The 13,986-nt window shown below is 43.5% G+C and overlaps 1 protein-coding gene across 1 annotated transcript in view; it reads left to right on the forward strand.

Annotated features, from left to right (window-relative positions):
• Positions 1-13,986, forward strand: part of LOC134344231 (serine/threonine-protein kinase 38) — a 132,767-nt gene that overhangs the window by 85,388 nt on the left and 33,393 nt on the right. The window contains exons 7-10 of the mRNA XM_063043684.1: positions 6,416-6,570; positions 7,355-7,457; positions 11,199-11,260; positions 12,275-12,392. Coding sequence (XP_062899754.1) covers positions 6,416-6,570; positions 7,355-7,457; positions 11,199-11,260; positions 12,275-12,392 — 438 coding nt within the window. The remainder of the gene's footprint in view (positions 1-6,415; positions 6,571-7,354; positions 7,458-11,198; positions 11,261-12,274; positions 12,393-13,986) is intronic.

The following is a 13,986-nucleotide window of genomic DNA, read 5'->3' on the forward strand; positions in this document are numbered from 1 at the left end:
TTTACCTTTCCAAAGAAATTTTCTCACACATTTATTTAACTCTTGAAAAAATTTCTGTGGCAATTGTATTGGTAATGTTTGAAACAAATACTGTAATCTAGGAAATATATTCATTTTTACAACATTGACTCTACCTACTAATGTTATTGGTAGTATCATCCATTTGTCAAAATCTTCTTGAATTTTTTTCAGCAGTGGCAAATAATTAAATTTATATAAATTCTTTACATCATTATCAAGTCTTATACCTAAATACTTTATACCATTTACCGGCCATCTAAATTGGGTTACTAATCGACATTGACTATAGTCTCCTTTAGTAAGAGGTAAAATTTCACTTTTATCCCAATTTATTTTGTAACCTGATACCTTCCCATATTCATCCAATCTAGAAGATAATTTATGTAACGAATGTTGTGGGTTTGTTAAATAGATCAAAACATCATCGGCAAAAAGATTAATTTTATATTCCTCCTGATTAACTCTAAAACCCATAATATCTGGATCAATTCTGATTAGTTCTGCTAATGGCTCTATCGCCAGTACAAATAAAGCAGGTGATAATGGACCTTGTCTAGTTGACCTTTTTAACTGGAATGGTGTTGAAATTTGAGAATTTGTCACTACTTTAGCTTTAGGGTTAGAATTTAAAGTTTTAATCCAATTTATAAAAGATGTTCCTAACCCATATTTTTCTAATACTTAATAAATAAAAAATCCCATTCTAATCTATCAAATGCTTTTTCTGCATCTAAAGCTACTACGATACTCTTCTCATCCCTTTTTTGTGCCAAATGAATTATACTGAGTAGCCGGGTTACATTATCTGCCAATTGTCTATTTTTAATAAATCCTGTTTGATCCATATGTATTAATTTTGGTAAATATTTAGATAATCTATTCGATAAAATTTTTGCTATTATTTTATAATCCGTATTCAATAAAGAAATAGGCCTGTATGACGTTGGTTTCATAGGGTCTCTGTCTTTTTTTGGCAATACTATTACAATCGCTGTTGAAAAAGATTCTGGAAGTTTATGTATTTTTTCTGCTTGACGTATTAGTTCCATAAAAAGAGGAAATAATAAATCTTTAAATTTTTTATAAAATTCAGGTGGAAAACCATCTTCTCCTGGAGATTTATTACTTTGGAGTGATCCTAAAGCTTCTTCAACTTCTTTTAATGTAAAAGGCATATCTAATCCCTTCTGTTCTTTCAAATTCAATTTTGGAAGAGAAATTTGTGATTAAAAACCTTTCTATCTCATTAACATCATTTTGGGATTCTGATTGATATAATTCAGAATAGAAATTTTTAAAAGTTTCATTTATTTCAAGAGGTTTATAAGATATTTTATTTGCCCTTGTTCTAATTGCATTTATTGTTTTGGAAGCTTGTTCTGTTTTCAACTGCCAGGCAAGAATTTTATGTGCTCTCTCACCTAACTCATAATACCTTTGTTTAGTTCTTATAATTGCTTTTTCCGTTCTATATGTCTGAAGCGTATTATATTGTAACTTCTTATTGACAAGTTGTCTTCGTTTTTCTTCTGACATATATCTTTGAGATTCTTTTTCTATTTTTGTAATCTCTTTTTCCAATTGATCTAGTTCTGCCATATATTCTTTCTTAATTTTAGACGTATAACTTATTATCTGGCCCCTAAGATATGCTTTCATCGCATCCCATAATATAAATTTATCATCTACTGAATGAAAATTTGTATCCAAAAAAAATTGAATCTGCTTTTTCATAAAATCACAGAAATCTTGACGTTTTAATAATGTTGAATTAAATCTCCATATATAAGCCACTTCTTCCTTATCAGCCATTATTATTGTCATTAATAAAGGGGAATGATCTGATAATATTCTTGCTTTATATTCCATATTTTTCACTCTGTGTTGAATATGCATTGATAATAGAAACAAATCTATCCTTGAGTAAGTTTTATGTCTATGGGAATAGAACGAATAGTCTCTTTCTTTAGGATTGATTCTTCTCCATATATCAATCAAATTTAAATCCTTCATCAATGATAAAGTTAAATTTACTACCTTCGATTTTATCGAAGCCTTGGTTGATCTATCTAAGACTGGGTCTAAGCAAAAATTAAAGTCTCCTCCAATTAATATTTTTTCATGTGCATCCGCCAAATTCAGAAAAGCTTCTTGTATGAATTTTGCATCATTTTCGTTTGGTGCATAAATATTCATAAAAGTCCATAATTCAGAAAAAAGTTGACAATGTATAATCACATATTTCCCCGCAGAATCACTTATTACATTTTGTATTCTAATTGGTAACATTTTATTGATCAAAATTGCTACTCCCCTCGCTTTTGTATTAAATGAAGCCGCAACAACACTACCCACCCAATCTCTCTTTAGTTTCTGATGTTCTGTTTCTGTTAGGTGCGTTTCCTGTAAAAAAGCTAAATCTATCTTCATTTTTTTAATATGTGTTAAGATTCTTTTTCTTTTCACTGGTCCATTAAGCCCATTAACATTAAAACTCAAAAAATTCAATAAATTAGTCATTATTCTTAACAAAGTTACTCCAATCTAAAACATTACTTATCTTCTCAACTCTCGTAGTTCCTTGGGGAATTTCTTTAAACTTCACCATGTTGCTATGTGTTTCCCTCCCAACCTTCCAGGCAAAAAGAAAAAAAAAGATAGGAAGAGTACAAAAAAAAGAAAAAACAAAATACCCCCCACTAATGTTGTGAATGAAAAGATACACAACACTACCCCCCTCCATTTTGCGGGTCGTGGCAAAAGCCACGCTTGCACACATGACTAGCGTAGCAATCGATCAGTGCTTCTTCCAGCTCCCCCGCAACAAAAAAAAATTATATATATATATATATAGGCAAAATTAATGTTACTATTCCCAACTAATATTCCTCCAGTTTTAACCTTTCTTACCCCCCTCGTATAATTAATGATATATTTATACATTCATCCAGCTTCAAAAATCCAATCAGTCCATTCTTTAACCCAATCTTCATCTTCAATCTATCTCGCTCCCCTGGATTTGTTCTTGTATCTGGTGAATATTCAGAGAATCTCGCACAAACTGCTCTGCTTTCTGGTAGTCATCAAAAAATCTTTTTTCTCCACCAGGCAAAAAAATCTTCAAGGTTGCAGGATAATGCAGTATAAATTGATAACCATGATCCCATAGGGTTTTTTTCACTGGATTAAATTTCTTCCTTCTCTTCAAAAGTTCATAACTTATATCAGGGTAGAAAAAAACTTTGTTCCCTTTAATTATCAATGGCCCTTTTCTATCCTTGGCAGCTCGAGCAGCTGCCTGTAGAATCCTTTCCTTGTCTTGAAATCTTAAAGATTTTATTAAAATCGATCGTGGATATTGGTCATCTTTTGGTTTTGGTCTTAGAGCTCTATGTGCCCGCTCAATTTCAATTGGTCGCACCTCCTCTTCCATTTGCAAAACATCCGGGATCCATTTTTGAAAAAATTCTATTGGTTTTTCTCCCTCTGTACCTTCTTTAAGACCAATAATTTTAATATTATTACGTCTACTGAAATTTTCCAACATGTCCACTTTCTCCAAGAGTCGATTTCTTTCCGAGTTCCAGACAAGCAGATCATTTTCTGTTTTTTCCACTCTATCATTCATATGCCCCATTACTCTTTCCATCTTTTGAAGCTTCTTATCCATTTTGTCCTGTCTTTCCATAACTTTATTATAGCACATCTTCGTATCTCTAAGCTCTTCTCTTACTTTTCTTAGTTCAGCCGTTAATTGCAATATAGCTTCTCTTATGTCTCTATCATCTCCTTTACTTCCAATTGCTTCCAATTCTTCCTCCTCTTCTTCATCTGTGTTCTCTGCAGAATCCAATTCTGACTCTGAGTCATTTTCAATTGCAGTGGCTGTCGGTTCTTGTAGTTTGCGTTGTGTCGATTTGCGCATGCGCTCTTCTTTGCACATGCGCATTTCCGGTGTCTTCTTCGAAGAACCCATTACCACGGCCGTTGCTCCCTGTTCTACCGAAGGAGATCCAACCTGAGTCCGAGGTTCCATCGTTGCAGTAGGCCCTTTTTTCTTCCCCTCTCGCGGCTGCTTTGCAACAGTAGACTTGTTTTGTTGCGGTTTAGGAGGCATATCATAAAGTAGTCTTACAAAGTTTATAAATAGTTTTCAGAAAATATTTATTAACTTTGTTTTGTTTAAACGGTACTTTACTGATTTGTTGCGGGAGAGCTGGATTTACACATCTCAATCCCACGTCATCACGTGACGCCCCCCCCCTCCACTTCTGCTGATTCTTCAAACAGTTACCCAAAATCTCAGCCTCTTTATTTTGACTCCTTTGCTAAGGGAAATGTGTGCTTTCTGTTTAGTCCCAGCCACATTATTCTTGACATCTTATTTGAGCCTCCTTTCATATTTAGAGGAAACAACTCAAGTCTTATTTTATTTGGTGATATAGTGTGGAGTAGGCCCTTCTGGCCTTCAGAGCCATGTCACCCCAGCAACCCCACTTCTCTGATTAACCCTACCCTAATCATGGAACAATTTACAATGACCAGTTAACCTACCCGGTATGTCTTTGGACTGTGGGAGGAAACCAGAGCACCCGGGAAAAAACCCCCGTGGTCACAGGGAGGACATGAAGAAACTCCTTACAAGGCAGTGCAGTAGTTGAACCCTGAACTCTGGAATGCCAAGCTGTAGTAGCATCACACTAACCACTATGCTATTGTGGCCCTGAGGAATCTTTCCTCATTGTTAAGATATTTCGGTTCCCATCAACATCCTCATCATTTTCCTCTGATCTCCATTGTAATCCCTCCTTTCTTAAATATCTCTGACCTGAGCCGTATACAATACACAACCTGTGGCCCAAGTAGTGCTGCATCTAATATTGCCTCAGCCCAGCCATTCTAATATTCATGCTTTGGCTAATAAAGAAAAACATCTGGTGTTTTTATTTTCTTTATTACCTTATTGACAGGTCCTGCTACTTTTAAGGATGTGGATTGCTCCAAAGTTCCGCTTCAGCAATCAGACTTTTGCCATTATTATATGTCCCTTTATATTCTGCATCTCCTAAATTCACTGACCTCACACATTTCTGGGTACATTCCACAGGACAATTTTCCAAATTAGCTGACCTCTCACATCACTGGGTTAGGTTCAACAGGAGAATTTTCCAAATTCATTGACCTCGCACATTTCTGGGTTAGGTTCAGCAGGACAATTTTCCGAATTCACTGACCTTGCACATTGCTGGGTTAGGTTCGAGGGGACAATTTTTTGTCTTGTTGAACTGACCATTGTATCTGCCTACTGCGTCTGCTTTACTCCTCACTGTCAATTGCATCGAGCTTCAAAAGTCACGATGTAATGCTGGAGCTCTGTAAAACCCTAGTTAGAACACATTTGGAGTATTGTGTTCAGTTCTGGTCACCTTATTACAGGGAGGATGTGGAAGCTTTAGAGAGGGTGCAGAGGAGATTTACCAAGATGCTGCCTGGATTAGCGAGTGTGTCTAATGAGGATGGGCTGAGTGAGCCAGGGCTTTTCCCTGTGGAGCGAAGGAGGATGAGAGATGGCTCAATAGAGTTCTACTGGATGATAAGAGTCATAGATCAAGTAGATAGACAGTGTCTTTTTCTCAGGCTGGAAATGGCTAATATGTTGGTGCATAAATTTAAGGTTATTGGAAGAAAGTGTAATGGAGTGTTGTCAGAGGTAGTGTTTTACACAGAGAATGGTGGGTGTGTGGAAAAACAAATAGAGGCAGATACTGTAGGGGCATTTAAGGACTCTTGGATAGGCACATGGGTGATTTAAAAATGAAAGGCTCTGTTGGAGGGAAGGGTTAGATTGATATTGGAGTCGGTTAAAAGTTTGATCCAGCACTGTGGGTCAAAACCAGATGCTGCCTGGTTTAGAGAGTATGCATTATGATCAGAGATTAAGGGAGCTAGGGCTTTACTCTTTGGAGAGAAGGAGGGTGAGAGGAGATATGATAGAGGTGTACAAGATAATAAGAGGAATAGATAGAGTGGATAGCCAGCGCCTCTTCCCCAGGGCACCAGTGCTCAATACAAGAGGACATGGCTTTAAGTAAGGGGTGGGAAGTTCAAGGGGGATATTAGAGGAAGGTTTTTTACTCGGAGAGTGGTTGGTGTGTGGAATGCACTGCCTGAGTCAGTGGTGGAGGCAGATACACTAGTGAAGTTTAAGACACTACTAGACAGGTATATGGAGGAACTTAAGGTGGGGGGTTATATGGGAGGCAGTATTTGAGGGTCGGCACAACATTGTGGGCTGAAGGGCCTTTACTGTGCTGTACTATTCTATGTTCTAGGTTAAAACATTTCATCTGTGCTGTCATGTTTTCTGTTCTAAACGTTTGTTGCCTCTCTGTAGGGGACATGATGACTCTGCTTATGAAGAAGGACACATTGAGTGAAGAGGAGACACAGTTCTACATTGCTGAGACTGTGCTGGCCATCGATTCCATTCACCAGATGGGCTTTATCCACAGGGATATCAAACCAGACAATCTGCTCCTAGACAGCAAGGTGTGTGTCCGGGTAATGCACCCCAACTGTGACATGGAGATGAGAGATTAAAGTCTGTACTTTATTTGTCACACGTACATCAAAACTTACAGTGAAATGTGTCGTTGTGTCAACATCCCACACAGTCTGAGGATTGTGCTGGGGCAGTACCCGAGTGTCGCCATGTTTCTTGTGCCAATATAGCACAGCCACAGCTCACTAACCTAACCTTTAGACTGTGGGAGGAAAGCGGAGTGCCCAGAGGAAAGCCATGCGGCCAACAGGGAGAATGTACAAGCTTCTTACAGACAGCGGCAGGAACTGATGTTCACTTGAGCTGTGATAGCATTGCACTAACCATGCCGGCCCGTTTATACTCTGCAAACCTGTCCTCGACTACCTTCCGTGATGTGCTTTTCCAGGAATTTTACCCACCTCTCCCCTGCCGGTCACACATATCTCTGCTTTAAGCAGTTACTCAGGCAAACTACATAAATGCCTGAGTTTTGCAAAAGCAGAAAGTGAAATAGTATTCTATTTAATTTGGAGTTAGTCATCTGAAATAAAGAACAGAAACATAACTATATATAAAAAAAAAATGGCAAGAATGCAGTGAAGGAGGCTTAAAACACCTGGTCTGCAGTATATCACAAAAACATTTGGAAACTCCCATCGTCCAGCCGACATCCAGGAAGCCAGTGCACCTCTCTGGGGCGGCAGAGAGTCTGTAAACAAGGACTGTTGTAGGTGATGTTGGCTGTACTTTAGAGTGGTGTAATAGCCTCTTGATGTGCTTTTCTTCCAGGGCCATGTTAAGCTGTCTGACTTTGGCTTGTGCACAGGTCTAAAGAAAGCTCATAGGACGGAATTCTACCGAAACCTCAGTCACAGTCTGCCGAGCGACTTCAGTAAGTTGATAGCAGCATGGAATCAACATTTGGTGTTGTAACCTATTCGCAGCTGCTGGGTGCTTTCTCGTGGCTGACTGTCATTTCATGACCTCTGTATGTTAAGGTGAATGTTTGTGAAGGCACGGTGATAGAAGGCTTGAAAATTTTGTGATTAAGTGGCCGAGTTCATTTGACCAGTCAATTTTATACAGTGTGGGTGTCTCTGTGAGGACCTGAGACTCTTCATCTTGCTCGATCTTGATGCACAGTGCAGAGCAGCGCTGTGGTGGGAGAAGGTCATTTGTTGCCTTTTCTACAGGTGGGCTGCGATATCAATCACAGAATATTAAGTATGTTTCTATCTCTGCTTTATCATGAACTTGCGTTTTGTGAGGCACGGTTTAGAGGCAGCTTACTCAAGGAGCTATTGTAGATGTTGATGAACTCCTTTTCCAAACAAAATTCCACCAGCCTCTCTGACATGGTGATCACAACTCGTTTTTAAAATAAGATCTTTCTTGTCGTCTTCAGCTCGTTTGCCAATTATAATGGATCTCGGCAACCTGAGCACTGATCCATCAACATTGGGATCATTTTCACCTAATTCATCCAATAAAACCCATTGGTTTTGAGCACCTATCAAAGCATGGCATGTTCTTGTGAAAGTTGAAAGTAAATAGTCATAGTCATACTTTATTGATCCCGGGGGAAATTGGTTTTCGTTACAGTTGCACCATAAATAATAGTAATAAACCATAAACAGTTAAATAGTAAAAAGTAAATTATGCCAGGAAATAAGTCCAGGACCAGCCTATATTGGCTCAGGGTGTCTGATCCTCCAAGGGAGGAGTTGTAAAGTTTGATGGCCACAGGCAGGAATGACTTCCTATGACGCTCTGTGTTGCATCTCGGTGGAATGAGTCTCTGGCTGAATGTACTCCTGTGCCCACCCAGTACATTATGTAGTGGATGGGAGATGGCATGCAACTTGGACAGCATCCTCTTCTCAGACACCACCGTGAGAGAGTCCCGTTCCATCCCCACAACATCACTGGCCTTACGAATGAGTTTGTTGATTCTGTTGGTGTCTGCTACCCTCAGGCTGCTGCCCCAGCACACAACAGCAAACATGATAGCACTGACCACCACAGACTCGTAGAACATCCTCAGCATCGTCGGGCAGATGTTAAAGGACCTCAGTCTCCTCAGGAAATAGAGACAGCTCTGCCCCTTCTTGTAGACAGCCTCAGTGTTCTTTGACCAGTCCAGTTTATTGTCAACTCATATCCCTAGGTATTTGTAATCCTCCACCATGTCCACACTGACCCCCGGATGGAAACAGGGGTCACCGGTAACTTAGCTCTCCTCAGGTCTACCACCAGCTCCTTAGTCTTTTTCACATTAAGCTGCAGATAATTCATATAGCTCACACCATGTGACAAAGTTTTCTACCGTAGCCCTGTACTCAGCATCATCTCCCTTGCTGATGCATCCAACTATGGCAGAGTCATCAGAAAACTTCTGAAGATGACAAGGCTCTGCGCAGTAGTTGAAGTCCAAGGGGTAAATGGTGAAGAGAAAGGGAGATAAGACAGTCCCCTGTGGAGCCCCAGTGCTGCTGATTACTCTGTCGGACACACAGTGTTGCAAGCACACGTACTGTGGTCTGCCAGTCAGGTAATCAAAAATCCATGACACCAGGGAAGCATCCACCTGCATCGCTGTCAGCTTCTCCCCCAGCAGATGGTGTTGAATGCACTGGAGAAGTCAAAAAGCATGACCCTCACAGTGCCCGCTGGCTTGTCCAGGTGGGCGCAGTCACAGTTCAGCAGGTAGACGATGTCATCCTCAACTCCTAGTCGGGGCTGGTAGGCGAACTGGAGGGGATCTAAGTGTGGTCTGACCATAGGCCGGAGCAGCTCCAGAACAAGTCTCTCCGGGGTCTTCATGATGTGGGAGGTCAATGCCACTGGTCTCATTGAGGCCGCTGGGGCACAGCAGCTTTGGTACAGGGACGAGGCAGGACGTCTTCCACAGCACAGGAACCCTCCGGAGCCTCAGGCTCAGGTTGAATACATGGCGAAGTACTCCACATAGCTGAGGGGCACAGGCTTTGAGCACCCTGGTACTGACACCATCTGGGCCTGCAGCCTTGCTTGGGTTGAGACGTTTCAGCTGTCTTCTCACCTGTTCAGCTGTGAAGCCCACCGTGGTGGTTTCATGTGGGGAAGGGGTATAGTCATGAGAGCAGGGTGGGGCACTGTGAGGAGGGGTAGGAGGGGAGAGTGGAATATGTGTTGGTTGGGGGCCGACAACAGATGGCTCATGTGGGGGATGGGCAGGGGCCACAATGTCAAATCTGTTAAAGAACAGGTTAAGTTCGTTGGCCCTGTCCACACTGCCTTCAGCTCCTCTGTTGCTAGTTTGCCAAAACCCAGTGATGGTCCTCATCCCCCTCCAGACCTCTCTCATGTTGTTCTGCTGGAGTTTCCACTCAGGCTTCCTCCTGTACCTGTCTTTAGCCTCCCTGATCCTGGCTTTCAGGTCCCTCTGTATTGCCCTCAGCTCCTCCCTATTTCCATCTATAAACGCCCTCTTTTTAGCGTTCAGGATGTCCTTAATGTCCTTTGTTACCCATGGCTTTTTATTTGAATAACAAAGGACAGTTCTTGTCGGAACATTGCAGTCCACAATTTATTATCAAGTACACAGACATCACCACGTACAAGCCTGAGATTCATTTTCTTGTGAACATTCACAGTAAACACAAGAGAATCAATGACAGAGCGCACCCAACAGGGTGGACAACAACAAATGTGCAAAAAGAACCCCAAAAATTTGCAAATGAGAAAAGAGAAATAATATTAATAATTAAGTAACAAATATCTTGTAGGGAATTTGCAGGTTGCAGTGAGAGTAATTCAGAAAAATTGCAGTTAGAAGTTTTGTAAGCAGTCGCCATGATTCACCAGCACCATCTTGGATAATAATACTAGAATTTCTCATCTTTCCTAGTCATCCTGTTGTATTCTAGTTAAACTTCTGTATTCATTCTGACGCTTTCACATCCATCCTAAATAGTATCACGGAATTAAACACGTTATTCATACAAAGCAGATTTTTGTTAAAGTTTGACATGGTTTTGTACTCAATGCTTCAGTGTTTTGAACTAATGCCTAGAAAGCCGCCTTCTGAGCAAAATAAAGAGCTGCAGATGCTGGAAATCTGAAATAAAAATACTGGAAACACTCAGCAAGTCACTTAGCATCTGTGGAGAGAGAGAGAAAGAGAGTTAATGTTTCAGGCTGCTCAGCTGTCTTTCATCCTATGAACAGGTTGGCTGATGAACCTGGAATATCAACCTTGTTTCTATCTCTACAGATGCTCAAGGTTTTTTTATATGCCTGATTCCCCTGCACCTCTCATTTATTTTGGCTGTCTTCCTCCTCCTGACCAAAGCAAGGAATATTGGTCCTTTGCACTTAGTTAGAAAGGAGATGAGCCAGGTGCCACTTTATCCTACAATGGCAAGTGCTGCCCAGTCAGTAAGGATGAGACCTAATTATCCTCTCACCATGAATAAATGCAACTACAGTTGTCACCCTGGCTTGAGGAAGTTTAACTGGGGTCCGATCTTTCTGATCAACAGTCTGCTTTCCGCCCAATTCACTGGGACTGCTTAATATGGTCTCTCAGGCTCAATATCGGCCTTGCTGCCATTAAGGCTTGTGATGTGTACTAAACCCTGTGCCCTTTCAGCTTTCCAGAACATGAACTCCAAGCGGAAAGCAGAGACCTGGAAGCGGAACAGACGACAATTGGTGAGTGCAGGCTGTGACTGTGGGTAGGTCAGACAGGAATGGAGTGGTGTGGTGTGGTGCGCACAGTGACTGACCTCTGGACTCACCGACTGAAGGCAGCAGCTTTGGACTGGGATTATGTTTATATTTTATTAGGGATACAATGGTAACAGCAGGTCATGGCTGCGGGAAGGACAGACTAGTACGGAGTAACAAGATGTCCACAGGGACTGCCCTCTGGGTTCACAGGCTGGGCTCAGCAGCTTCGTACCGGGGTTATTTTATTAGAGATACAGCACGGTGACAGGCCTTCTGGGCCAATGAGCCCCCGCTGCTCAATGTGACCGTTAACGTCTTTATTAACCTGTTCATGTTTGGAACGTGGGAGGAAACCGGAACACCTGGAGGAAACAGGCAGAGCTTACAGACTCCTTGTAGATGACACAGCAATTGAACCCATAAGGCGTCACACTACAACATCTAATCCATGTTGGTATTATATTGGTTCCATTGTTCAGTGAGGGGACATGATTCCGTTTTTGGAAAATGTAGGCTTTGTTAAGTGTTGCTAGCTCTCCATCGGCCTTCCTGTGTGAGGCCATTTTATATAGAGATACAGCACAGTAACAGGGCCTTCTGGCCCAGTGAGCCCCCGCTGCCCAATTACACCCCTGCGACTAGTTAATCTACTAACCCATCGGAATGTGGGAGGAAACTGGAGCACCTGGAGCAGAGCCACACAGTTACTGGGACGGGAGAGCAGACAAACTCCTTACAGACAGCGGTGCAATGAACCCGGGTCCGTGGCATTACACAGACCGCTGTGCGACTGAGAGACATTAGCAGAACAATTGTGAGAGGCAGAGTTCCATCTCGCTTGTCATGAGAACTGGAGGTGAGGTAAATTACTCGCCTGATTGCTCTGAGATGCGCTGTCATCTGCGTGATCTGTGGATCAGTTTAAAAGGAGGGATGTTTAAGGCACAGAAACCTCATTTCGTAACCACTGTGCCTGTTCCTTCACCTTCCCCTCAGGCTTTCTCCACGGTGGGGACCCCGGACTACATCGCGCCTGAGGTGTTCATGCAGACTGGCTACAACAAGCTGTGCGACTGGTGGTCACTGGGCGTCATCATGTACGAGATGCTGATCGGTAAGGTTGCTCTCATCTGTGGTACAGGATGAGGTAGTGTGTGGGTCAGGGGGTGAATTCCTCCCTTTTACTGGTTGCCTGGATGGCACCCACTGTAGATGGGCTCATCTGCACATGGGACGGTGGGGTTGAACCGCACACGGAAGAGGGGTGGGTCCACCAGGGCTGTGTACACACAAGAAAATGCAAAGTGCTGGAGGAGCTCAGCAGTCAGGCAGCATCTGTGGGGAATATGAAACAGTCAATGTTTCGGGCTGAGACCCTTCATCGGGACTGGAAGGGAAGTGGAGGAAGAAGCCAGAAGGTGGGGGGAGAGGCAAGAATACAAACTGGCAGATGTTAGGTGAGACCAGATGAGCGGGGATGGGTGAAGTGAGAAGCTGGCAGGTGATGGGTGGGTGGGGATGGGTGAAGTGAGAAGCTGGCAGGTGATAGGTGGGTGGGGGTGGGTGAAGTGAGAAGCTGGCAGGTGATAGGTGGGTGGGGGTGGGTGAAGTGAGAAGCTGGCAGGTGATAGGTAGGTGATGGATGGGTGGTGAGAAGCTGGCAGGTGATGGGTGGGGATGGGTGAAGTGAGAAGCTGGCAGGTGATAGGTAGGTGATGGATGGATGGTGAGAAGCTGGCAGGTGATAGGTGAGTGATGGGTGGGGGAGCGGGGAGGTTTGTGAGAAGCTGGGGGTGATAGGTGAGACTGGGTGGAGGTGCGAGGAGGTTTGTGAGAAGCTGGCAAGTGATAGGTGAGACTGGGTGGGGGTGCGGATGGATGGTTTGTGAGAAGCTGGCAGGTGATAGGTGAGACTGGGTGGGGGTGTGAGACGGGGTGATGTTTGTGAGAAGCTGGCAGGTGATAGGTGAGACTGGGTGGGGGAGCTGGGTGGGGAGGAGAAGCTGGCAGGTGATAGGATGTGGGGAGAAGCTGGGGTGATGGTGACTGGGGGGGAGGTGAGAAGCTGGCAGGTGATAGGTGAGTGGACTGGGTGGGGGAGCGGGGATGTTTGTGAGAAGCTGGGGTGATAGGTGAGACTGGGTGGGGGAGCGGGGAGTTTGTGAGAAGCTGGGGTGAAGGTGAAACTGGGTGGGGGAGCGGGGATGTTTGTGAGAAGCTGGCAGGTGATAGGTGAGACTGGGTGGGGGTGCGGGGATGTTTGTGAGAAGCTGGGGGTGATAGGTGAGACTGGGTGGGGGTGCGGGGATGTTTGTGAGAAGTTGGGGGTGATAGGTGAGACTGAGTGGGGGAGCGGGGAGGTTTGTGAGAAGCTGGCAGGTGATAGGTAAAACTGGGTGGGGGAGCGGGGAGGTTTGTGAGAAGCTGGCAGGTGATAGGTGAGACTGGGTGGGGGAGCGGGGAGGTTTGTGAGAAGCTGGGGGTGATAGCGGAGACTGGGTGCAGGTGCGAGGAGGTTTGTGAGAAGCTGGCAGGTGATAGGTGAGACTGGGTGGGGGTGCGGGGATGTTTGTGAGAAGTTGGGGGTGATAGGTGAGACTGGGTGGGGGTGCGGGGATGTTTGTGAGAAGCTGGCAGGTGATAGGTGAGACTGGGTGGGGAAGCGGGGATGTTTGTGAGAAGCTGAGGGTGATAGGTGAGACTGGGTG

This window comes from Mobula hypostoma, chromosome 3, assembly GCF_963921235.1.
Source record: "Mobula hypostoma chromosome 3, sMobHyp1.1, whole genome shotgun sequence".
Classification (NCBI taxonomy): Eukaryota; Metazoa; Chordata; class Chondrichthyes; order Myliobatiformes; family Myliobatidae; genus Mobula; species Mobula hypostoma.